The sequence below is a fragment of the Schistocerca piceifrons genome, chromosome 2, assembly GCF_021461385.2.
Source record: "Schistocerca piceifrons isolate TAMUIC-IGC-003096 chromosome 2, iqSchPice1.1, whole genome shotgun sequence".
NCBI lineage: Eukaryota > Metazoa > Arthropoda > Insecta > Orthoptera > Acrididae > Schistocerca > Schistocerca piceifrons.
In genome coordinates, this window is record NC_060139.1 from 1,015,868,012 (window position 1) to 1,015,895,646 (window position 27,635).

General features: G+C 44.4%; 1 protein-coding gene across 1 annotated transcript in view; it reads right to left on the reverse strand.

Annotated features, from left to right (window-relative positions):
* LOC124776081 (Down syndrome cell adhesion molecule-like protein Dscam2) overlaps positions 1 to 27,635 on the reverse strand; it is a 197,595-nt gene that overhangs the window by 103,385 nt on the left and 66,575 nt on the right. The window contains exons 7-9 of the mRNA XM_047250924.1: positions 21,599 to 21,883; positions 17,710 to 17,881; positions 611 to 735 (exon numbers count right to left, since the gene is read on the reverse strand). Coding sequence (XP_047106880.1) covers positions 611 to 735; positions 17,710 to 17,881; positions 21,599 to 21,883 — 582 coding nt within the window. The remainder of the gene's footprint in view (positions 1 to 610; positions 736 to 17,709; positions 17,882 to 21,598; positions 21,884 to 27,635) is intronic.

Sequence of the window (27,635 nt, forward strand, 5' to 3'; positions counted from 1 at the left end):
GGAGATATCTCGCAAATGGCAAAGTCAGATTTAGGAAAAATTGACTGATGAACAAAACTGTCATTATCACCGAGGACCAAACTATTCACATCCCCATTCTGCTACATTCTTTTCGACTGGATACCTCTCTTCCTTCTTGTTTGGGTTTATATTTTGACAGTGTGTCTTCTGGCTAAATCCGTCCTTGTCATGTGTTCCCAAGTATGTTCCTAAATTTTGTTAACCTGTCATTATGTAGTATTTGCCGCATATCTTCATTTTTTTTCTTGTTGTTTAGTAACGGTGTCGCCACTCTTCTGACGTCATCAACGAGTGTAAAAAGCTCTTGTTCACTTATCATATAAAAAGACAACGGGAACTGTGTTTCGCCGTATCTTATAACAGTGAAACTGTCACAAAAATATAGAAGAAAAATCACTTAGTTTCGTGTCAGCCATGAAATTGTTGCTGGCGAAATGAACGTAGTTTCCGGGGAACAATTCTCGTTAGGAAAGAAAATACCTCTTCATACTGTAAGTTCAAAGTTTGCAATATCGCAATTTCAATGCTTACGTTATTGTGATTGTAAGCAGCATTTTGCTTCCGTAACACTGACATGCATCGTACTAACCTCTCACATCGACGTAAACGACTTTACTAAGCCCAATTCCAAATCCATTGGCAGCCTGGCATAGGTAATGTCCTTTGTCCATTGGGCGGGCGCTATGAATCCACAGACTGCCGTTATCCAGAATCCTGAAAAAACAACATATTTAAGAATTTTTACAATCCTCAAAATCAGGCAACATTTGCTATACAGTATAAGAATACACAGAGTGTGTCAATAAGAATTACATGATTTCAAAACCCCATATTTATTGATAAAAAATACTACAGTTCTGGATGAACCGTAAAACACTTACAAAATCTTGAACTTTAGCTATGCTACTGCAAATGGTTTATGGGTCCATCAACAGCAGCAGGAACAACATTTAGATAATAGCTAAATTCGTCATAAACTTTACACAGTGTATCTGCTTTTACAGACGTTATGGTGGTTGTTATTCTGTTCTTCACTTCTTCTTTGCTACGAGGTAAAGGAAAGATGAACACACTTTCCTTCACATATCTCCAGAAAAAATAACATGGGGTCATGTCTCACGTCATGGAGGCCAAAAATGCAGGGCTGTGTCACGGGCTCCAGTGGTCCCTATCCAGCGTTGAGGCAGAGTGCCATTGAGAAATTGATGTACGTTGTTGTGCCATTGTGGTGGAGCTACATCCTTTAAGATTTTGTCAGTATTGTGGAATTCGTTCCATGTTTCTAGTACGTTTTCATCAATAAATGGTTCAAATGGCTCTAAGCACTATGGGACTTCACATCTGAAGTCATCAGTCGTTAGAACTACGTAAACCTACCTAACCTAAGGACATCACACACACCCATGCCCGAGGCAGGATTCGAACCTGCGACCGTAACAGCCGCGTGGTTCCGGACTGAAGCGCCTAGAACTGCTCGGCCACAGTGGCCGGCTTTCATCAATAAATATGGGGTTTTGGAATCATGTTTTTTTACAAACACCCATTACATAACTCGCCCTTAAAAATGGCACATAAGGAAGGACAGCAAATAACGACATTTCACTTACTGTGCGTGTACACTGCAGAAGGAAGAATACATTATGAGATTTGCAGATGATTTGGGGGCATACAGTATGCGAGCTGTCACCTCTCGCAGCAATAGCTGCTTTAACCAGGCAGCTAAGTTTCATATCGAACTGAGCTTGGATGACTGGGGTACGTCATGACATGCTACTTAAGCTCTATATCAGAGTTCATCAACCGTGGTGGCTGACGAATGGTGGAACATCAGACATCAGCCCTCAGCAATCCCTGACCAGATGTTTTCAGTGGTTGAAGGATTTTAGAGAACGTACTGGTCAGAGCAACATACAAACACCGTCTGTATCGAGGTAGGTAAGGACAGTGAGGGCAACATGTGCTCTTGAATTATCTTCAGAATGAGGTTTTCACTCTGCAGCGGAGTGTGCGCTGATATGAAACTTCCTGGCAGATTAAAACTGTGTGCCGGACCGAGACTCGAACTCGGGACCTTTGCCATTCGCGGGCCAGTGCTCTACCGACTGAGCTACCCAAACACGACTCACGCCCCGTCCTCACAGCTGTACTTCCGCTAGTACCTCGCCTCCTACCTTCCAAACTTTACAGAAGCTCTCCTGCGCAGTGAGGAGGACGGGGTGTGAGTCGTGCTTGGGTAGCTCAGTCGGTAGAGCACTTGCCCGCGAAAGGCAAAGGTCCCGAGTTCGAGTCTCGGTCCGGCACACGGTTTTAATCTGCCAGGAAGTTTGAATTATCTTGTTAAAATAACATCAGGGAGACCTCGAAGGTAGGACACAGCCACCGACTTCAACACGTCAGATGTGTAACCACGAGGATCGTGTTATTTACAGAATGGCGCACATACCGTCACCTTACGTTATGGGCCCATATGACGATATTGAATGCAATTTAACAACGGAGCCTCCACGTATGGATATGATAGGTCCGTCATAATACACCACGAAGAATATGGACTCGTCAGTAACGGTGACGTAGCGCCAGTCAGTATCCAGTAATGTTGTGAAAAGACGCCACAACAATGGTTGCTGTGCACGCAATCCATGATGCTCCAACAAGGACGTAGCTAGAATTTTGACAAAAGAGGAGGGTGTCTTGTTTTGTTCAAATGGTTCAAATGGCTCTGAGCACTATGGGACTTAACTTCTGAGGTCATCAGTTCCCTAGAACTTCGAACTACTTAAACCTAACTAACATAAGGACAACACAAACATCCATGCCCGAGGCAGGATTCGAACCTACGACCGTAGCGGTCGCGCAGTTCCAGACTGTAGCGCGTAGAACCGCTCGGCCACCTCGGTCGGCGTCAAGAAGACCTTAAAAAGACTCGTGTTTTTTACATCCTGAAAATTTGCGTCATTTTATTCGAAATTTGGAGATTTCGCCAAGCAGAGATTCGATGTCATTAGTTATGAGTGCTGTCCTTCGGCAAACCGTTAGGAAGAAATCATGCTCCAGTCTCCAAGATCATTTTACACTCTTCTTTCAGTTTGGGTTTGAACTGAGGAAGTGAGTATCAATGCAGGAGCGCAATTTTTTTGGGGCACTTTGATTATTACCGACATGGCTTTTGGAATAAAGAGATCTCTGTTCGACAGAGTAGATAGAATAGTTGGTGGCGAAAATGCAGAAGATCTAGAATTATTGAATTTTACACCTTCCCAAATTTTCTCTCTTAAGTATGCCTCTGCCACTTCTTGCAACATAAGAAAGATCATTTCCTGCATCAACGAATGTCCCAGCAGAGGAATGCATGACCCTAAATGAGGAAAATTTTGATTAGTATTTATTTATCATACGGATTTTGGTGTCGGGAGCCACCTAAGAGGTGTTCGGCTCGACTTCGACGCAGCTCTTTTCATTAAAGCAGTGCGGCTGCATCTCTGAGGGAACTGGAATTTGTCAGGAAAGAAAGGTATTAGGAAGGAGATGACCGTGCCCTAAGATAAGGGACCAACCCTGATATTAGCCTCAATTAAAAAAGTGAAACCACACAAAACCATTTTCGGAGTTGTCAGAGGAGGTATTCAAACTGTCTCGTCTCCCGAATACAGGGAGGCCACCACACAGAACTGTACCAAGTCGATGAGGTATTTGGAAAACCTGATTGTTGTACACTGTTTTAAGATAAAACAAACTGCATCACAACAAAATGTGAAATTGACATTTCATATTTGTCCTTTAATTCTGCATGTTTAGTCATTTGATAGTGCATGAATGCCCGCCTTTTTTAGATTTAATCGTGCGTGGAATTGATGGCTTTCGTTATTGTAGTATTACAAGAGCGTAAATATATTTTGGACGAAAGGGGAATGGGGGGATGTAGGGCGCAGTCGGCCCGCGGAAAAAATCTTTTAGAAACGAACGAGCTATAGAATGTGTTGTCATCACATACTTCCTCCGCTCTCCACAAATCCCTCCCCATCGTTCCGTATCGGGAATGGTTTTCATAACTGAGTACCGCCAGTGTCACCAGAATGGGTGATATTTTGCCATTTGGCCTACTGATGACAGAATGCTGAGCAAATTTTTGTAAAGAAATGCAGCCATCACCTTTTTGGGAAATTTCTGTTGATCGACGCGATTTTTGGGTGACACAAACAAATTTAAGGGTAATTTTAAGTGCTGATTTTAATTTAATTTATAATGATATTTACCGCTCTGCTGCCTTGTGAATTACTGAAATACTGCAACCGCAGATAATGAACATAAAGAAGTGGAATATATATTCATAGAGATCAAAAAACACCTGATACGTCTCCTCTGCAAAGATCATAAAGTGGAAAACTTCGCCTGATTATAAATTTATCTTTCAAGTCTCGAATCGACATATGAGCACGTAATTTTAGGTAGTGACACTAACATAAATTTGCTATAAAATACTCCTTCCAGTGTCAGATTTGAGCGGATGCATTCTTCTTCAAACGTGTCGCTACTTCAGCTAGCCTCTAACCATCATATGAACAGTAGTCACACTCTCATCGATATATTTCCAATCAAATTACTAGACTAATTCGTGCCTCTCAAATATCTTCACTTAGCATGTCCACCCATGTCTATTTTCATGACGTACGCTCTAAAAAGTTTCAGAAAGAAGCCGCAACTGACTACATACCTACACTTCAAACTAATTAACTTACTTGAACTTGTAACTGAGGTGTAAGAAGTAATTTTCGGAACGTCTTCTATTCGCTTCTCTGACATAAAAAACTACATGGGTTTAGTAATAAACTAACTCAACTATATAAAAATACGCTCTTCTAAAGACCATATAAGTAAGAACGATAGCTTCACGTTGAAGAAATAAAACAGCTCATGAATCTCAAAGACGCTGCAGATGGGCGTGCAAACTATGCCCAAAGCTTCAAAATTATATTCTTTACGAGCAGAAGCGGAACAGAATCAGTCAAGCTGTGATAAATGTAAAACTCACTCATGGCCGTACTTTAACTGACAACAGAAATAAACGAGTTGTCCTATGGAAAAATCTGCATGGTCATGATATTTTCAAAGTGAAAGATGCACCTGATCTCATAGTCCGAGATGAAGGACTGGCCTGGTACTTAACATTACCTACAACCACAACTGAACCATAAGCGAGACTCATTGATTACTTCGTCGGTGTGAACTATACCCACGAAAAATTCTATCTGAAGCATATTACTTGCAATTCGACTAAAACAGGCATTATCCCTGTCAGATCAGCATCTGCTGGATGCGATGGTATCACGGTCCAAATGATGAAGCTTATATTGACTCACTACTGTCGACTATAACAGATACCTCCAAGTCGTTAACCACAAGTATTCCCACTGAGGCCTGCAAAAAGGGACTAGTCGAGCAAATCTAAGAAGTATGTTGGCACAGCACCCTCTAATTACCGACCTATTTTAATTCTTCCTGCACTGCCCAAGGCCTTGGAATATATAATCCTCAAGAAGTTAGCAAACTACATAACTAAAATCAACCTACTAGACGAATACCATTCAGGTTTCTGTAAAGATCGCAACACAGCACCTGCCTTTATAAAAGTAGCACATGACGTAAAGCTTCACATGAATACCCAAGAGGCAACTATCATGTGCTTCTTAGACTTTAACAAAACCTTTAACACTGTCGACTAGGACATTTTACTTGCCAGACTTAGCAGCCTAAAAATCTCGCCAAGTGCAGTGCAATGGTTTCGCTCAACCTCACATACTGCATCATGTCCGGCACCATAAAGTCACAGTGGAAGAATATAGTATCAGGCTTCCCCCAGGGACCGGTGTTAGGTCCTATACTCTTTTCATTCTACGTAAATGTCTCATCAGTTCTGCCCTTCTGCAAATACCACACCTGCGCTGAAGACCTTCATGTCATCTAAGAGCAAAACCAATGAACTGGAAGACAGTTGTCGAGAATCTCAATACCACCCAATGTGCACAATCGAAAAGGGCGCAGGATGTAGGGTTCAAGTTCGATCCGTACAAATTCCAAGTGGTACTGGCTGGTCGTTACACGCAAATTAGCCCGAAATATCGGGAATCGCTGCCATCTTTAACCCCCAACTTCTCTCCATCAGCAAACAGTCCAGAAGTAATAAGAGATGAAAATCTAAATAGGACTGAGCACGTAACTGCAACTTGCAGGAATGCATTAGGATCTTCCTATGCCCTAAAAAGATATGAAATGCTATTTCCTGCCAGCCGGGGTGGCCGAGCGGGTTCTAGGCGCTACAGTCTGGACGAATCCTGCCTGGGGCATGGATGTGTGTGATATCCTTAGGTTAGTTAGGTTTAAGTAGTTCTAAGTTATAGGGGACTGATGACCTTAGAAGTTAAGTCCCATAGTGCTCAGAGCCATTTTTTTTTTTTTTTTTTTTTTTTTGCTATTCCCTCTTGACATGAAAAAGAAACTTGAACAAATAGTTATACGCCCAATTATTGATTATAGCGATGTTACCCAGCAGAGCCTCTCTTAGGAAACTCGCTTCACCTGGAACTGGTCATGAGCGCCTGTGTTCCTTATTTCTTTGATAATATTTCACCATCATATATATGCACAGATATTCTGGCTGCGTGCAGGCAAGCACAGAGATTTCCATACCCTCTGTCTTCTCTACAGTCTTATCAACGAACGTTGTCCCTCATATTTCTCCTTGAGCTTAACACTCTTATCTGAACATCGTGGAAGAAACACCCGTTCTCATCACAGGAAAATCTTTTCTGTCCCATTCCATCCGTAAGTCACTTTCTCGAAGTCCTTCTCAGTAGACGGAACCCGACACTGGAATAACTTCCCGCATTATGTTAGAGAAGTGAATAACATCTGCAACTTCAGAAGATACTTAATGACACATGTACTGAAACAACAATAAAGATAATTATCGTCCCCGTACGCACTCGTTACTTTTGTATATCCTTCTTTCCAACCAGAACTTTCTGTTTTCTCCGTATTCCAAACTCTTACAGTCTCCTTACATTTCCGACCCCCAGAACTCACTACATCAGAAAACGTCTATCTTGTACACCTATGAATTCTTTTTATATCTGACACTATTGTTATTGTCCTTATATTCATTTTCATTATTATTACTGTTATCACTCTTAGTAGCAGCAGCCGCAATAGTACAAGTACTGTCACTACTAACTTTATTAATTTGTAGTCCATATTATTTACTCACAATGCCACATCAGATACACAAGTAATTTCATTATATTTTGTCATATTAAAATTGTCGTTTACTACGCAACTATAATGTACAAACATGCTATATGCGTGAAACGCTGATCCGACGTAAGAGAGGACCTGCTGGTCCTAACAGATCAGTTAAACAAATAAAAATAAAAATAAAATGTCGTAAAACGATAAACGACAGTCATGACAAACCATAATCCTGTTGCTGTCGAATTTAGGAATATTGTAGTAGCTTACGTTTTTTCTTCTAACGTGATTCACAACAGCATCTTCCGACAAATAACCAGTATTCAGTTGTAAGTAGTAAATGAGAAATTTGCTGCATAATCATTCCTTACATACAGAATGTTGATGGTGTTACTCCCAACTACTTAGCGCATTTGCAGTGCTAATCTCTGGCATATCTAGGTATGCCGCTTTGACTTCTCTTGTTTCCAGCTTCATGCTGTTGGAATTGTGATGTCCAACAGCGTTGGTATTGTGTATTAATTGTCAACATGCCATCAATACTATCAATTGATAATGGTATCGAGTGTATCAAGCTCTCTTTGTCAGACTTGTCCGTGCAATTGTTAACTGTGAATGTAACGTATTTTACGTAGTTTATCAATTGGATGGTGTATTTGAAGGGTGAAGATCAGGTACATAGACTGTTTAAAGTTTCTATCCTTTCTGACTGGTAGGTCGCTTGCAGTACAAGATGTAGACTAGAAATTTAGAATGTGGGAGTGATCTTACGACAAAACGACTCCTTCGGTGACAAATTTGGAACTGTGAATTATTCTACAAATTACTGTATGTATCGTGTTTAATTACTTCGGCAAACTCAGTACATTACAGAATAAGCGACAAAAAATAATGTGATTCAGAGGTGATAAGGCAACAGCAAATTCATACTGATATGTCGCGACTCCGTGATAATAGCGGCAATTCTGTAGAGTGCATACCTTGAAAAGAGCATAAAATATTATTTTTATTGGTTTCCAGCCACATCAATAGCACTTCAAGTAAATTTTTTGACACTATTATTCGACCAACAGTTATACTCTCCGCTCACCTCCAGTCTCATGAATATTCTACATGGATACGATATTTTACGGTTTTGCCCTCACAGCTGATAGCTGCCCAAATACTTAGTAGGACCATCCAGTGCGAATGCAAAACACCGACTGATGTACGTTCGCAAGAACGGTGTGGAAATAGGTCAGCGCTCGCAATTGGGCGGGCAACTGGGAAGTTATTTAAAGGGACCCACAAAGAGCGATGGATGGCAGCGATGCGTCACATGCGATATCGCTTGCAATCGGCCGCTGGCACGGCATTCCACACACGAGCGGTTTGCCAAGCTATTGCAATCAGTATTATAGAATGATACTGTGTCGACAAGTTCTGCTGTTGAAAATGAACAGCTTCGTTTAGCAGCAGTTGTAGCTGATTCCTGTATCCCCACGAATAACGGCAAAACAAATTTAAAATAGAGAGGATTATAAGTTATTACACTAGTTTTGAATTGTTTTTCCTGGGAACTGTAGTTTGCTTTAGTGAATATACTACATTTTCCATTGAAGCTAAATGGGTAATGTGAATCTTTCCAGTGTGCCAGTATAATTTGTTTCAATAGCCTTCAATTCCTTTTCTATTCATTAGTCTTAATGTTTAATTGAAAATCTTTAGGCGCACACAATTTACTCGATGTTTCTGTGTGGTCATGTGACTTCTGATACAGCATTTCAGCAGGATCTTTAGATCACATCAAAGGAGTCCTATGGTTGTGTAACATGATTGTTACATGTCGCTTTATGATTATGTGCAATTTCAGTTACATTTATTTCTTAAGTAAAAGCAGGCAGTACGAACGTTGGGATATGGTAAAATGTTCATCTACATCTATATGTACACCCTGCAAGCCACCTGCAGTGTCTGACGGAGAGTACCCTTTACCACAGCTAGTCTCTTCCTTTACTGTTCCACTCGCAGACAGAGCAAGGGAAAAACTACTATCTGTATTTCTCGTATCTTATCTTCGTGGTCCCTACACGAAATGTACGTTAGCGGCAGTAGGATCTTTCTGCAGTCAGCTTCAAATACCGATTCTCTGAACTTCCTCAGTAGTGTTCTTTGAAATGAACGTCTTCTTCCTTCCAGGGATGCCAATTGATCTCCCGAAGCCTATTAGTCGCACTTGCATGCTGATCGAACCTACCCACAACAAATCTAGCATCTCACTTTTGAACTGCTTCGGTGTCTCTTTCATCCGACCTCCGCAGCTGTTAAGTCCCATAGTGCTCAGAGCCATTTGAACAATTTGAAGCATTTGAACCATTCATCCGACCTGGCGCGGATTCCAAACACTCAAGCAGTATTCAAGAACAAGGCGTACTAACGTCTTATATGTGGTTTCCTTTACAGATGAACCAAAATTTCCTAAATTTCTCTCAATAATCCGAAGTCGACCATTCACCTCCCTTACCACAATCCTCACACGTTCGTTCCATTTCATATCGCTCCACAACTTTATGCCCAGATATTTAAACGGCTTGACTATGCCAAGAAAGACACTACTAATGCTGTATCCGAACATTACGGGTTTGTTTTTCCTACTCATTACATTTTTCTACATTAATAGCGGGCTGCTATTTATCACATCAGCTAGAAATTTTGTCTGTCTCATCTTGTCATCAGTCTACAGTCACTTATCTTCGACAACTTCCTATACTGCACAGCATCATTAGCGAACAACCGCAGATTCCTTCCCAACCTGTCTGCCAGATCGTTTATATATACAGGAAAAAGCTACGGTCCTATCACAGGGTCTCACGTAAGGAAGCGAATTTCGGTACAATCCGTATTTACTGCTCAGCTGCGGCAATAAAACTCTCTTCGAGACACGGGTGGAAAACTTGGGAGGCTGCCAAGGACAAGGCGGGGTAACACAGCTTCTGAATCGGTAAGTAGTGGTTTTCTGGCACATCCTTATATGTGACCATAGGAGCACCGAAGCTGTAAACTGCCCATGTGAGCAAGTACAAGTAACAGTTCAGCGTGGATGTCAACACGTACACCGACTTTTCGTTTCCGTTGCAGTATGAGAAAACTCATGCCATCTCCCCAATATTTCTGTCCGTCCCTTCCAGTGAATTGTCCTTCCTGCTAGGAACTATGTGTGCTATCTCCATCAGTATTTGAAGACAGTTCAGACAAGATACCAGTTTGGTAATACCAACCTGATAACAGTAAAGTTCTTACTTTTATGCCAGTCTTAGTTGCATTCCTCTTAATTCTAAGCTTCAAGGCACATTAATGTCATCACATTGGCAATAAGCGAGCTGTCGTCCCTCCAGAGTGTTGGGCTTTCTGTTCTACTCAGAACGGACTACAGAGAATTTTGTAAGCATTCACTTCCTGGCTTTCGTCACGTGCTGACTGTGGAGTTTGCAGAATCGCAGATAGCGTGTGGTGTTAAGTTATATTTCAGAGCCTGTATTCAACGAAGCTTACATTTAACTATTTCATTTGTGCGTTTATAACGAGAACTTCTTATCGTTATTTCTCTTGATAATTTGAAAATGTGATCTGTCCAGAGGGTAGGTCCTTATTTTTTTCTTCTTAACGATTTCAGTCAGAATCCCACACGTCGCATTCAGTATTTCACGCTAGTTTCCTGTACTTTTGTTTTTAAGAGTAACATTGCAGCGCGATTTCATTTTTTAGCTGAATGAAAGTTTTTCCATATCGTCTAATGGCCAAATAATGAATACAAAACGATACATAATATGGAAATGTCCTAAACCAGTTGACGAGTGGACAGCTCTCGCACGTTTGTAGCAGATTTAAAATCAGTTGTAAATGATGAATTAGGTTCAGTTGCTACAGTGTTCTACCAATGCCCTCTCTCTGTACGTCGGAACCAACCACATGTCTTCGTTAACCCAAGTGCTTCAGTATGACAATCACATTTGCCATGTGGGAACACAATAACGTAAGTAAGGAAAATGAAAGAATAGGGTGTGTCACTTATGACACTGTGTTTCACTTATGACGCTGGTAAACAGTACCGGCGAGGCAGGCTCCAGTGGTCACATATGCTGCGACTCATTCTTCGTACTTCGGCAGGTGGTGAATCAGGTTATTCAAACTCCACTGCCTGACAATAGAATGGTGCATGCGGATGGATATGTGGAAACGAAATGAATCTTCAGTGGTTGAGAGATTGTGTAATAATATTTCAGCTATAACAATAGCGAATCAAATTTGCAAGAAACTTGGCAGTATATACCCCTCTTCTTGGATACATGCACTGATTTGGGTTGGGAACGACATTATAAAGGAATGGAATCTTCTGTATCAAAGTAGTTGCGTCCTCTCCTGAGGCAAGCTCTACCACAACTGTAGTAAATGGTCTTTGATATCCAGGATACCGGCAATGGGACAGAACTGACATCCAAGCTGGTAACACACATGTTGTGTCGGGGAAGGATCTGGGGAGTACCTCAACATCAAGCAGACAGTAAACAGAGACACGTGCCATATGTGGACGAAGATTGTCCTGTTGAAAAAAAGGCTTCACGATACCATCTCACGAGAGATAAACATGAGGATGTGGGATGTCCGTGATGAACTGTTGTGCCATCAAACTCCCCTGAATCACTACCAGCCTTGACAGGAAGTCATAACCGATGGCTCCCCATACCGTGACTCCAGGAGTAACATCAATGTGCCTCTCGAAAATATTGACGGAATGGGATCTCTCTCTGGGTTGGCACCATACTCACTGACGATTGGCATCCGCAGAAGTCCAGAACTCTGATTCATTGCCGATAACAATGCGACACCATACATTAGCAGTCCATGGTTCTCAGACATGCTGCCACTCCAACAACGCAGTGTGTGGTGGTGGTAGAGTGACCAGCACTGTGGGATGACAGAGAATGTTATAAGGAGTCCATTACTTGCTCTCGGGTGGTGAGCGCAGATGCGAAGGGGCTATGGCCTGCTTGGTGCATCATATGGCGACCCTCCCTTGTTGTAGTCAAACGTGGTTGACCAGCACCTTGCGACAATTATACTTGCTCTCATGTTCCCATTCACTCCAGCGTCGGGCGACTTTTATGTCTGAATGCCCCATGCGGTACCATACATTAGCAGTCCATGGTTCCCAGACGTGCTGCCACTCCAACAAAGCCGTTTGTGCTGCTGGTAGACTGACCAGCACTGTGGGATAACACGGAATGTTATAAGGAGTCTATTACTTGTTCTCGGGTGGTGAGTGCAGAACCAAGGGCCTACAGTCTGCTTGGTGCATCATATGGCGAACCTCCCTTGTTGTAGTCAAACGTGGTTGACCGGCACCTTGATGACGATTACGCCTGCCCTCATGTTCCCATGCACTCCAGCGGCAGGCCACTGTCAAATCTGAATGCCCCAAAAGTCCGGGAATTGCACTATTCGACCAATCATTGTATCGGAATCTCCGATGAGGCCCCTCTCGGGCTCTATCAGTCGCTTATAAAGCTCTCATACATATACGTGACATCTCCCTGTCTTTGACAGTGATCACCCAACATATGACGCTGTTCACGCTGCTTATATGTCTTGGTAATAACGCTAATGCACTCTGGTGGCCGTTCCACTAGTCACAGAGAATGGCAACTATGCCTTTACATTCCCACTGATGGTGCAAATGTGTGTGAAGTTACATTGACATTTGACCATGGTTTTCCCCCGGTAGCCGAGTGGTCAGCGCGACAGGATGCTAATCCTAAGGGCCCGGGTTCGATTCCCGGTTGGGTTGGAGATTTTCTCCGTTCAGGGACTGTGTGTTGTGTTGTCCTAATCATTATCATTTCATCCCCATCGACGTGCAAGTCGTCGAAGTGGCGTCAAATCGAAAGACTTGCGCCAGGCGACGGTCTACCCGACGGGAGGCCCTAGTCACAGGACATTTATTTATTTGACCATATCTTCTGGGTTCTTCACTCTCTCTGTCATGTAGTAGAGACGACTTAGGAAGGGCCTTGGAGAGAAGCCCGAGAGAGGCGTTGCAGCATTTAGCCCTTCAGACTATTGAAACAGCAGCATCTACTACAGAGCTGTGCACAAATTGAGACTGAGACCTTACAAAGTAACGGTTGTGCATAGTGCGTCAACTGACCAGCTCAAACACTGCTGCTCGACGATTGTGTTGCAGCTATCTATTGCAATCTGTATATTATGGAGCTACAGAGACGCTGATCCCGAAATTTTCTTTTTCTTAATGAAGCATAGCTTTTTTTTTTTCAGGAATCCAGTATTCCATTAGTGCAACATGAATTATGGGAAACATCTTCTCCAACAAATCATAACTTCTTATAGGTATGTGACCAATATAATGAAACTTTTATGCAGAGAATCACCAGCTACCAAAAATACCTACACCCATCGTGTGAATGACAATACAAGACCACACACCGCCATTGGGTCTATGGATTTATGACAAAGTGTTTTTGATAACTTGAAGATCCAACCATCAACTATCGTCTCTTCATATGAGGGTATGTCCAGCATTGTCGATCATGATCGTTGTGGTGGTTCAGATGTCATGGTGTGGAGAGGCATACTGTTGGATGGGGGTGCTGAGATCCAAATCTTTGAACACAGTACACTGAGCAGTCAACGTTTATTGCGATACTTTACTATTTCCACAAGTGCGTCTTTCCAGGGGTGAATTCAGCTCTAATTTCATTTTTGTGGATGGCAATACGAGACTGCATTGAATAGCAGAAGTGTAGGACCTCTTGGAACGAGAGGATATTTAGTGAATGGACTGTAGTGCCTATTCCCTGTCTTAAATCCCATCGAGGACGCGCGAGATACGTTGGAGAGACATATTGCAGCACGTCCAGATGCACGAATGACCATCCGGTAGTTCCAACCGCAGTGTAGAGGAGTGAAATGCACCACCACAAGAACTCCTTACCAATTAGTTGCAGCGCACAATTTGCCGTCCGCGTGTCCAGGTGAGCACCATGAATAGCGGTAACTTCAGTGTAAATATTGTCTTTGAATACAAGTGTCATTTCTATTCGTCACATTGCGTACTTCTTTCAGTTAACTTCTGTACTGTACTGTGGCGTTTTTTTTTTTTATATGATCCAAGTTCCATCGAGTTATGTTACTTGTCAGTGACACATCATCCGACAGTTACTTTCGTTCTTAAGTTTTGCACGTCTCTGCACTATTCAATCTTGTGATTTTTCCTCATCACATGATATACTTTGACTAACATCCAAGTTTACCACTGCCTTTGTTTATTACTTCGACTTACTGCTGCACACATCAAAAAAAGTTTTGCATCATCCCAGTTCCTAGAACTCCTAAAGATAGACGTGTGGTGCCACCCCCAGACACCATACTTGCTAGGTGGTAGCCTTTACATCGGCCGCGGTCCGTTAGTATACGTCTGACCCGTGTGTCGCCACTATCAGTGATTTCAGACCGAGCGCCGCCACACGGCAGGTCTAATCTAGAGAGACTCCCTAGCACTCGCCCCAGTTGTACAGCCGACTTTGCTAGCGATGGTTCACTGCCTACATACGCTCTCATTTGCAGAGACGACAGTTTAGCATAGCCTTCAGCTACGTCGTTTTCTACGACCTAGCAAGGCGCCGTATTCCGTAATTAGAATGAATTCTGAACAGATAATATTGTGAATCGTGTACCGTCAAGAGCGACGTTCATCATTAATGGATTAAAGTTAAGTATCAAACTAATTGCGTCCGCTTTCTGAATTCTCATTCCTTGTCATGTTCCAGACCTCACGTCAGTATAGTTCTTCCCTCTTCACGCCAGCCTGCGTGAGCTAAAACGCGTGCATTTCGGCCTCCACTAGTAACACTGTGTTGGTTCTTCTGCTAACACAACAAGACGTTCACTGTGGATATTGCATCGCAGACACAGATCCTTTGACAGTTAAACCTGTCCAAAGATGTAAACAATCATGCATGAGCAGCCACTATTAGACGGCGGGGGTCCGACAGCCGATCAATTCCAGCCATTCAATCAGGAAGGAGGTACAGGGCTCGTGTTGTCTGTAGTTCAACCATGCCTAGACAGTCATCACCGCGGTTCGATCGCGTCCGCATAGTTACATTGTGCCAGGAAGATCTCTCCTCAGGGGAAGTGTCCAGGCGTCTCAGAGTGAACCAAAGCGATGTTGTTTGGACATGGAGGAGATACAGAGAGTCAGGCCGCCCTACCTACGGATTATGGCTCTGAGGGACCCTGACAGCAATGCCATCATGTTGAATAATGCTTTTCGTGCAGCCACAGGACGTCGTGTTGCACCTCAAACTGTGTGCAATAGGCTGTATGATGCGCAACTTCACTCCCAACGTCCATGGCAAGGTCCATCTTTGCAACCATGACACCATTTAGCGCGGTACAGATGGGCCCAACAACATGCCAAATGGACTGCTCAGGATTGGCATCACATTCTCTTCACCGATGAGTGTCGCACATGCCTTCAACCAGACAATCGTCGCAGACGTGTTTGGAGGCAACCCAGTCAGGCTGAACGCCTGAGACACACAGTCCAGCGAGTGCAGCAAGGTGCAGGCTCCCTGCCGTTTTTGGGATGGCATTATGTGGAGCCGACGTACGCCGCTGGTGGTCATGGAAGGCGACGTAACGGCTGTAAGATACGTGAATACCATCACCGGACCGATAGTGCAACGATATCGGCAGCATATAGGTATTCGTCTTCATGGATGGCAATTCACGCCCCCATCGTGCCCAGCTTGTGAATGATTTCCTTCAGGATAATGACATCGCTTGACTAGAGTGTCCAGCATTTTCTCCAGACATAAATCCTATCGAACATGCCTGGGATAGATTGAACAGGGCTGCTTATGAACGACGTGACCCACAACCACTCTGAGATATCCACGCCTAATCGGCGTTCAGGAGTGGGACAATCTGGACCAACAGTGCCTTGATCAACTTGTGGATAGTATGCCACGATGAATACAGGGATGCATCAATGAATTAGGACGTGCTAATAGGTATTAGAGGTACAGAAGTGTACATCAATCTCGACCAACACCCATGGAGGTCTCGCTGTATGGTGATACAACATGCAATGTGTGGTTTTCATGACCAATAAAAAGGGCGGAAATGATGTTTATGTTGATCTCTATTCAAATTTTCTGCACAAGTTCTGAAACTCTGGTAACCGAGGCGATGCAAAATATTTTTTTTTAATGTGTTTAGTAGCTGTTATAGTTATCAACCTATGTTGCCTTTCACCACTCAAATTTCTTTCTTTTCGTCGGAATCGCTTAATAGGGATGTACTTTTTAAAAGCATCTGTTTGCTAAACTTGAATCACAATTTACGTGAAAACTTCTATTATGTAGTCTTCGAAGGTAGATTGCCATAAACCTATCACACTCTACAGTCTACTATGTGGCACTATTATTATCCGAATTTTTAACACTGAAACTTCATATTTAAGAACAGTAAACAAAAGGATTTTTTTCCATTCTATCTGTATCATTAAGATTGTACTCATTTTTGGCAACATGAGGCTCAAAAACCGCTAATTGGCACTAATCAGGAATATTTTACATCGTATGTCCATGGTATACGAACGCCCACCGACGACTGCCACCGACTCAAAACTGCTCACAGCTCGAACGCTGCAACAATGTATCTATAGTCGCCTGCCAAAGTGGTTTACCTTCTTTTCCCCTGATTTTGAGGACGCATTTATTTCCCATAATATGAAAGAATAAGTAAACAAATGTATAGAAAGTTGATATTTATAAATGATGTCACATGTGAGGTGAGGATACAATCTCCAGACACGTTTTCAGTTGTGACATTGAGCAACATTATTTGTACCGGACAGTCGGTACATTGGTGTTACTTTGTTCTACAGATACAACCATGCTACCGATGTTACTGACACACTACTCTGAAGGGCTAAATGGCGCATCGGTTTTCTCGGACTTTAATTGAATGCTATCACCCCTCGTTCTGTTATGCTGAAATGAATTCGACATGTAGCAAAGTGCAAGTCACGGGCCCGCATCTCGTGGTCGTGCGGTAGCGTTCTCGCTTCCCACGCCCGGGTTCCCGGGTTCGATTCCCGGCGGGGTCAGGGATTTTCTCTGCCTCGTGATGGCTGGGTGTTGTGTGCTGTCCTTAGGTTAGTTAGGTTTAAGTAGTTCTAAGTTCTAGGGGACTTACGACCACAGCAGTTGAGTCCCATAGTGCTCAGAGCCATTTGAACCATTTTTTTGCAAGTCATGGGCTACAGCCCATGCGATATTTGTAGCCTGCCTTCCTGTTATCATTTCCTGCCCAATGCCAGAAACAGCGCTTGTGCAATACGCAAAGCAACCCCTATTATCCCAGTAGGTGTGTTGGCCTTACTTGTAGTTGGACATGAGCATGCTGACATCCTGGAAGTTGGGTGGCGAGGACCCGGAATCCTTCTTCCAGAGGATTCTCGGCACAGGAGAACCGTCCGCAGAGCAGGGCAGCGTCACGGATCTGCCGGCCTCCACTTGCGTGTCCTTCGGCTGACGCTTCCAAGATGGTGGCTCTAGTGGCAGGAGAAGAGCCATGCTTATTAACTCTAGTCACATACTGCTCTAGCAAGTACAGTGTTATTCATAAGTACTTCCAAGGATTTCAGAAGTTAGTGTGAAACTACAAGTGATACAGTAAAATGACAAGTATCAGTGGACAGAGAATCACCCCAAATTTCGATTCATAATACACGCTGCGGCGTAGTTGTACAGCTTATCACTAGGTGGCAGGCGCATCAGGACATGTAAACAAATCATCCTCTTCGTATAGTTGGACAGCATTTTTTCGTGCCAGCAGATAGGCAACCCAGTTAACAGATTTCAAAAGCAGGCTTCTGTCGTCGCACCTTTCTGGGCATAGGAGCAGCAACTTTGATGAACTGCATGCGTATATTGACGTTTACCACATCACAATCGGTACACCAGTTGAAAACTATGTAATCTGAGTCGAGAGGAGAGCTGCTTTCTCCACAGATTCTGTATGTCTTGCAGTATTCACAGAGTCATCCTCTCAAACCATAGGGCACATACGAATAATACTGAAATAAACAATTATACATGGTGAATGTAAAGTAAGGGGCATAGTTCAGAATGTGATTCCTGATAAGAATGGGGAGGTCAGGGGTATACAAATACATTTCAGGATGTGATACCTGTCAGGAAAAGGAAGTTCATAGCAAAATATGGATTGTGATCCTGCGTTACAGGGATAAGTTATGGGGATAAAGTACAGGAAGGGAAAGGTTATTTGCAACTTATACCGAAATCAGACTGCCCTTGTAAGGATGAAAGGCATGAAAAGGGAACAGTAGTTGACAATGGAGTGAGGCACAGTTGTAACCTACCCCCATCTAATTCAGTTTTGACATTCAGCATGGCAGTAATAGGAACAAAGGAGAAATTAGGAAAAGAGATTAAACTTCAAAGAGAAAAAATAAATTCTATGATGTTAGCGGATTACGTAGTGATGATGATCAATTTAGAGAAACATTCTTAAATAATAACAAATAAAATCGAGGATCTGTTACATGACGATCAGTATGGCTTTACGAAAGGTGCCAGAAAACTAGTTTTGACGTTGCGCTTGATAATAGAGCCAAACGTAGAAAACTCAAGAGACGTTAATGTGATGTGTCGACTAAGAAAAAGCATTCGACAATGTAAAATGGTGTAAGAAGTCAGACATTCTCAATAAAATGGTTGTAACCTACAGTGAAAGTTAATATACAACATGTACAAGAACTGACAGGGAAAAATGAGAATGGAAGACCAAGAACGAAGTCCTCGGATTAAAAAGGGTTTAAGTCAGAAATGCAGTCTTTCACCGCTACTGTTCAATCTGTACATCGAACGAGCAACGACGGGTAGAGAAGAAAGGTTCACGAGTGGAATCAAAATTCACACAATCGTGGCTTAAGTACACAACCCATACTGTCGCTAACCGTACCTGGTTCCTATATGCAGTAAAGGCACAACGCACACAGTACCTTCACACAAAGCCAACTGCCTTTATACTGAGTTCCACCCTCTATCACCTAAGTCATTGATATCTGGTTATATACTGTACTACAAACGCGATACTACACTACTGGCCCTTAAAATTGCTACACCAAGAAGAAATGCAGATGATAAACGGGTATTCATTGGACAAATATATTACACTGGAACTGACGTGTGATTACATTTTCACGTGATATGGGTGCATAGATCCTGAGAAAACAGTACCCAGAACAACCACCTCTGGCCATAATAACGGCCTTGATACGCTTCGGCATTGAGTCAAACAGAGCTTGGATGGCGTGTACAGCTGCCTATGCAGCTTCAACACGATACCACACTTCATCAAGAGTAGTGACTGGCGTATTGTGATGAGCCAGTTGCTCAACCGCCATTGAGCAGACATTTTCAATTGGTGAGAGATCTGGAGAATGTGCTGGCCAGGGCAGCAGTCGAACATTTTCTGTATCCAGAAAGGCCCGTACAGGACCTGCAACAAGCGGTCGTACATTATCCTGCTGAAATGTAGGGTTTCGCACGGATCGAATGAAGGCTAGAGCCACGGGTCGTAACACATCTGAAATGTAACGTCCACTGTTCAAAGTGCCGTCAATACGAACAAGAAGTGACCGAGACGTGTAACCAATGGCACCCCATGCCATCACGCCGGGTGATACGCCAGTAGGGTGATGACGAATACACGCTTCCAATGTGTGTTCACCGCGATGTCGCAAAACACGGATGCGACCATCATGATGTTGTAAACAGAACCTGGATTCATCCGAAAAAATGATGTTTTGCCATTCGTGCACCCAAGTTCGTCGTTGAGTACAGCATCCAAAAAAAAAAAAAAAAAAAAATGGTTCAAATGGGCTCTGAGCACTATGCGACTTAACTTCTGAGGTCATCAGTCGCCTAGAACTTAGAACTAATTAAACCTAACTAACCTAAGGACATCACACACATCCATGCCCGAGGCAGGATTCGAACCTGCGACCGTAGCGGTCACGCAGTTCCACACTGAAGCGCCTTTAACCGCACGGCCACACCGGCCGGCGAGTACAGCATCGCAGGCGCTCCTGTCTGTGACGTAGCGTCAAGGGTAACCGCAGCCATGGTCTCCGAGCTGATAGTCCATGCTCCTGCAAACGTCGTCCAACTGTTCGTGCGGATGGTTGTTGTCTTGCAAACGTCCACATCTGTTGACTCAGGGATCGAGACGTGGCTGCACGATCCGTTACAGCCATGCGGATAAGATACCTGTCATCTCGACTGCTAGTGATACGAGGCCGTTGGGATCCAGCACGGTGTTGCGTATTACCCTCCTGAATCCACCGTTTCCATATTTTGCTAACAGTCATTGGATCTCGACCAACGCGAACAACAATGTCGCGATACGATAAACGGTAATCGCGATAGGCTAGAATCCGACTTTTATCAAAGTTGGAAACGTGATGGTACGCATTTCTCCTCTTTACACGAGGCATTACAACAACGTTTCACCAGGCATCGCCGGTCAACTTCTGTTTGTGTAAGAGAAATCGGTTGGAAACTTTCCTCATGTCAGCACGTTGTAAGTGTCGCCACCGGCGCCAACCTTGTGTGGATGCTCTGAAAAGCTAATCATTTGCATATCACAGCATCTTCTTCCTGTCGGTTAAATTTAGCGTCTGTAGCACGTCATCTTCCTGGTGTAGAAATTTTAATGGCCAGTAGTGTATTCGACTGCATTTCTCTGTACACTGCATCTCGTAGCACTGTGTGTACACTGTGCACAACTATTCTAACCAAGAGTGTTAATTTTCCTACACATCTCTACGCCTTTATACTGTTTTCCACTACTGTATAAAATAAATAATTGAGGACGATGGTTGGAGATGCTACTCTGAGATAAAGACTAGGGCACAAGAGAGGAATTTGTGGAGGAATGCATCAAACAGGATATACGATTGATGAGGCAGAAAAATAGCAGACTACCTACGAGAGTTGAAGGGTATGAATAGGAAACAGTAGTTGAGAGGGAGTGAGATAGGATGTAGCATTTCGTCGATGGTACACTGAGTAAGGCAGTAAGGGAAACGAATGACAAATTTGAAAAGGAAATTAAGCTTCAGAGACAAAAAAAAAAAAAAGAAGCCGTGTAAGATTTGCTGATGATTTTATGATTGTGACATTTTTAGGTAAATATCTGCATAACTTTGTAACGGCATATAAATAGTGAAGCCTGTGTTTACCGTTCACAGTAACCTGCACAGTGTAGTGGGCGGAGGCTGCTGCGTTGGCCGCGTGGCAGGAGTAGTTTCCGGCGTGCCTGGGAGCGAGTCTGCGGAAGCTGAGCGTGCTCGAGTAGTCGTCGATGGTCTTCTCGGAGACCTCCTCGTCCTGGGGAACCGGCGCGCCGTCTTTCAGCCAGCTGATCTCGATCGGGAGGTCGCCTTTACTGACGATACAAGACAGGTGCGTCCGCATTCCTCTCTGTAGGTCCGGCTTTGTCGATATTGGGTCTATCTGAGGGGGTTCTGAAAAAGAAAAAAAAAAGGCTATGTTACGGATGTCTTTGAAATGATGATCCGTAAAGAGACTCATTTTTTTTCATTTGCACATAACAGGTTACGTCCACAAGGTGATTTTACTAAAAAGGGGCAAATTGCAGGAAACGATTCCTGGGAGAATAAGCAGCAATAGAGACGGAAATGCCTTGCAAGGAAGGTACACACGCAGGTGGAGAAAAGACCTTTGACAGAGTACACAGTAGCAACACAAGAGAGGTGGTCCGCCACCATGGGGTAAACGAGACGCCCTTGTGGAACATACTGCACAACGGTGCGTGCAGAACTTCTCCCCAGTTAGTAAGACTTGACGTCATCAAGTGATGCAGACAAGCGACCTGACGTATTCCTAAAACTACTATAAAATTTCTATAACAACTGCTAACTAATTTTGTTTGTAAGACGACCAGCTTCAGATCACTCTTGCTAGAGGTTCTGTGTCTAGGTACAGTGGAAGCGTATTTCGGTAGGTGATCATTAATGAGCCAAGCATTCAATACACTGTTGGCTATACCAAGAGTTTGCAAAATGCAGTTCTGTACCACGCTTAAGTGCACCAGAATAGAACGTCGACATATTCTCGGTACTAAGTGTAACCCGTCACTGATAAAGATATAAAAGTTATATATTTCATTATTATATTTTATATATTTTTCATGGACGTGCTTCGTAACGAGGACATGTCAACATTGTAATTTTCATAATGAGAAAGGTTCACAATTGCGCTTGCAACCGCGTTGGTGTAACCAACAGTGTACTGAAAACTTCACTCTATAGTGAGCAAGTTCCGAGGTACACTTTCAGACGACGGTATTGTAGCGTACAGTGAATGTAGATACAGAACCTCTAGCATGAGTGATCTGCAGCAGTAACTATTAATCAGTTGCAAAGTAATGTACACTCCTGGAAATTGAAATAAGAACACCGTGAATTCATTGTCCCAGGAAGGGGAAACTTTATTGACACATTCCTGGGGTCAGATACATCACATGATCACACTGACAGAACCACAGGCACATTGACACAGGCAACAGAGCATGCACAATGTCGGCACTAGTACAGTGTATATCCACCTTTCGCAGCAATGCAGGCTGCTATTCTCCCATGGAGACGATCGTAGAGATGCTGGATGTAGTCCTGTGGAACGGCTTGCCATGCCATTTCCACCTGGCGCCTCAGTTGGACCAGCGTTCGTGCTGGACGTGCAGACCGCGTGAGACGACGCTTCATCCAGTCCCAAACATGCTAATGGGGGACAGATCCGGAGATCTTGCTGGCCAGGGTAGTTGACTTACACCTTCTAGAGCACGTTGGGTGGCACGGGATACATGCGGACGTGCATTGTCCTGTTGGAACAGCAAGTTCCCTTGCCGGTCTAGGAATGATAGAACGATGGGTTCGATGACGGTTTGGATGCACCGTGCACTATTCAGTGTCCCCTCGACGATCACCAGTGGTGTACGGCCAGTGTAGGAGATCGCTCCCCACACCATGATGCCGGGTGTTGGCCCTGTGTGCCCCGGTCGTATGCAGTCCTGATTGTGGCGCTCACCTGCACGGCGCCAAACACGCATACGACCATCATTGGCACCAAGGCAGAAGCGACTCTCATCGCTGAAGACGACACGTCTCCATTCGTCCCTCCATTCACGCCTGTCGCGACACCACTGGAGGCGGGCTGCACGATGTTGGGGCGTGAGCGGAAGACGGCCTAACGGTGTGCCTGACCGTAGCCCAGCTTCATGGAGACGGTTGCGAATGGTCCTCGCCGATACCCCAGGAGCAACAGTGTCCCTAATTTGCTGGGAAGTGGCGGTGCGGTCCCCTACGGCACTGCGTAGGATCCTACGGTCTTGGCGTGCATCCGTGCGTCGCTGCGGTCCGGTCCCAGGTCGACGGGCACGTGCACCTTCCGCCGAGCACTGGCGACAACATCGATGTACTGTGGAGACCTCACGCCCCACGTGTCGAGCAATTCGGCGGTACGTCCACCCGGCCTCCCGCATGCCCACTATACGCCCTCGCTCAAAGTCCGTCAACTGCACATACGGTTCACGTCCACGCTGTCGCGGCATGCTACCAGTGTTAAAGACTGCGATGGAGCTCCGTATGCCACGGCAAACTGGCTGACACTGACGGCGGCGGTGCACAAATGCTGCGCAGCTAGCGCCATTCGACGGCCAACACCGCGGTTCCTGGTGTGTCCGCTGTGCCGTGCGTGTGATCATTGCTTGTACAGCCCTCTCGCAGTGTCCGGAGCAAGTATGGTGGGTCTGACACACCGGTGTCAATGTGTTCTTTTTTCCATTTCCAGGAGTGTATTATTGCGATTTAGACAGGCAAAGAATGTTTAAAAAATTATAAGAATTTTAGACTATATTAGCAATGGACGTGTCTCTGCGGCAAAGATTCTGTCACAGGCTCATCGCGCATGGCACCATCGTCCTGGATTTTTGTCATCCGTTCTATTCACAGATGAGGCCATCAGCAGCTTGTTGTCTTGTGGGTAACGTCGCTAACACCAGATCAAGAAGCCCCAGGTTCGGTTCAAGGCCGGGTCGTGAATTTTATGCGGTCAGGGGTGTGTGTATGTGTTGTCTCAATAACCATTACATCATCGTCGACGCGCAAGTGTTCCAAGTGGTGTCTAATAGCACCAGGGGACCGAACTCACGAATATTCCGTTTCACCAATGAGACTGCCTTTACGAGAGGCAATATTGTCAACCTTTACGACACCGACTTATGGACGAAGCTCCCCGTGGTGTAGTCGCAGCGATCCATCAACACCGGTCCAGCCTCAATGCGCATAATTGTCGACCGCCTCGTGGGACCAATCATCCTTCCCCATTGCTTCACAAGCGAAGCATACCCGTACTAACTACATGATGGTGCTCCAAAGCTGAAACACTTTTACAGACATTCCCACTTGCCTGGCGTGTTCCCGTGTGTCTTTCAATCACTGAAACCCCTACATTACTTTCAGGTAGCCGCATCTCCCTTGTAAAGTATTTTCGGCTATATGTCCACCGATACTGCTCCTTTCCTCTCAGAGGTAGTTTATTATTGTTTGTGCCCATTTAGGAAAATCACTCTATACGTACACAGACTGAAACGGGAAGTGTCACACCGTCAACACTCTGACCGGATGAGACGAAACTTATACTCCAGTATTTCCAATCTGTGAGTCGTATTGATTAAAATTTCATCATTATACATGATAAGTTTCAGTATTTATAGTACAGAAAAATGCTATTCCTTCAGAACAAGAATAGTGTGTGTTGTTGCTATGATATATCAACTCATTTGCGATTTCTGGTGAAGAACGAATTCCCTCCATGCACTCCTAGACGTTCTTACGTTCCTCTGTTATTCCAGGGTCCTTTAAGGGCTTGCTTTGTTGTCCTCTATCCAATTTCCCCTTGGTTTTCCTCCATGTCTTTGACGTTCCATTCGTATGGACATTACAGTATTGTCTAACGAGTCTTTTTCTCTGATGAAAGGCCCAAAGTACCCTATTTCATGTGTAGTGCATTGGCCTACAAAAACAGCATATATTTTATACGCACATTAAAAAAAGTTGTGCATCACGTCGGTTTCGAGAGTTCCGGAACCTGTACAGAAAATCTGAATAGAGAGCAACATAAACATCATTTCCGCCCTTTTTATTGCTCATGAAAACCACACACTGCATGTTGTACCACCATACAGCGAGACCTTCAGAGGTGGTGGTCCAGATAGATGTACACACCGGTACCTCTAATACCCCGTAGCACATCCTCTTGCGTTGATGCATGCCTCTATTTGTCGTCGCGTGCTACCGACAAGGTGGCCCAGATTATCCCACTCCCCAGCGGCTATTCGGCGTAGATACCTCAGAGTAGTTGGTGGGTCACGTCGTCCATAAACAGCCCTTTTCCATTTATCCCACGCATGTTCGATGGGGCTCATGTCTGGAAAACATGCTGGCCACTCTAGTCGAGCGATGTCATTATTCTGAAAGAAGTCATCCCCAAGACGTGCACGATGTGGGCGCGCATTGTCGTCCATGAAGACGAATGCCTCGGCAATATGCTCCCGATATCGTTGCACTGTCGGTGGGAGAACGGCATTCACGTATCGTACAGCCGTTACAGGGCCTTCAATAACCACCAGCGGCGTACATTGGCCCCATATAATGCCACCCGAAAACAGCAGGGAACCTCCACCTTGCTGCAGTCGCTTGACAGTGTGTCTAAGGCGTTCAGCTTGACCAGGTTGCTTCCAAACACTTCTCCGACTATTGCCTGGTTGAAGGTATGTACGACACTCATCGGTGAAGAGTACGTGATGCCAATCCTGAGTGGTCCATTTGACATGTTGTTGGCCCCTTCTGTACTGCACTGCATGGTGTCGTGGTTGCAAAGATGGACCTCGTCATGGACGTCAAGAGTGAAGTTGCGCACTATGCAGCCTCTTGCTCACAGTTTGAGTCGTAACACGACATGCTGTGGTTGCACGAAAAGCATTCTTCAACATTGTGGCGTTGCTGTCAGGGTTCCTCAGAGTCATAATCCGTAGGTAGCGGTCATCCACTGCAGTAGTAGCCCTTGGGCGGCCTGAGCGAGGCGTGTCATCGACAGTTCCTGTCTCTCTGTATCTCCTCCATGTCAGAACATCATCACTCCGAGATGCCTGGACACTTCCCTTGTTGAGAGCCCTTCCTGGCATACAATAACACTGCGGACATGATCGAAATGCGGTATTGATCGTCTAAGCGTCGTTGAACTACAGACAACACGAGCCCTGTACCTCCTTCCTGGTGGAGTAACAGGAGCTGATCAGCTGTCGGACGCCCTCCGTCTCATAGGCGCTGCTCGTGCATGGTTGTTTACATCTTTAGGCAGATTTATTGACATCTTTGAACAGTCAACGGGACTGTGTCTGTGATACAATATCCACAGTGAACGTCTATCTTCAGGAGTTCTATGAACCGGGGTGATGCAAAACTTTTTTTGATGTGTGTATTTTCCAGGGTTGTTTTATTTTTTACTTGCTTGGACCATGACATCCTCACTTTACTTCTCCACACCCATATTTAAAATGAATAGATTTTATTGTGAAGCACTTAGTTCACTGTCCACAAATCATATCCGTACTGAACTGTGCGGAAGATCAGAAGGGCAGTCGAATGAAAACCAAACACTCATCACCGCGTACCATGGAATGGTTCCATTCAAAAATAATCACCACACACGTTGAGACATTTACCCCATTGGAAACACAATCAATTCCTGTTTCTCAGAAGGCGGTTGACCGCAGACGGATCCGTAACCGCATCCTGTCTTGCACATCCTCGACCGACCACCTTCACGCATGTCTTTCTTCAGGTCGTCAAAGATGTTCAAATCACACGGTGAAAGATCCAGGCTGGAAGGAGGATGTTGCATTGTTTCCCAAAGAAATCGTTCAAGCGTACCTTTCATGTGTTTGGCAGTGTGTGGACGGGCGCTATCGTGCAGCGGGAGGATTTTGTCTGACAGCATCCCTGGGCGTTTTCACATATGTTGTGACGCAGTTTCTGCAAAGGCTCTCCGTAGCGCTGCTCATTGATTGTGGTTCCACGCCCGAGAAACTCTACGAGCAGAGAGTCGGTACACTCGAAGAAGAAAGTCATCGTGACCTTACCGGAACTTGTGTGAATTATCTTTAGATTTCTTTGGCGGGGAATATGTGGGATGTTT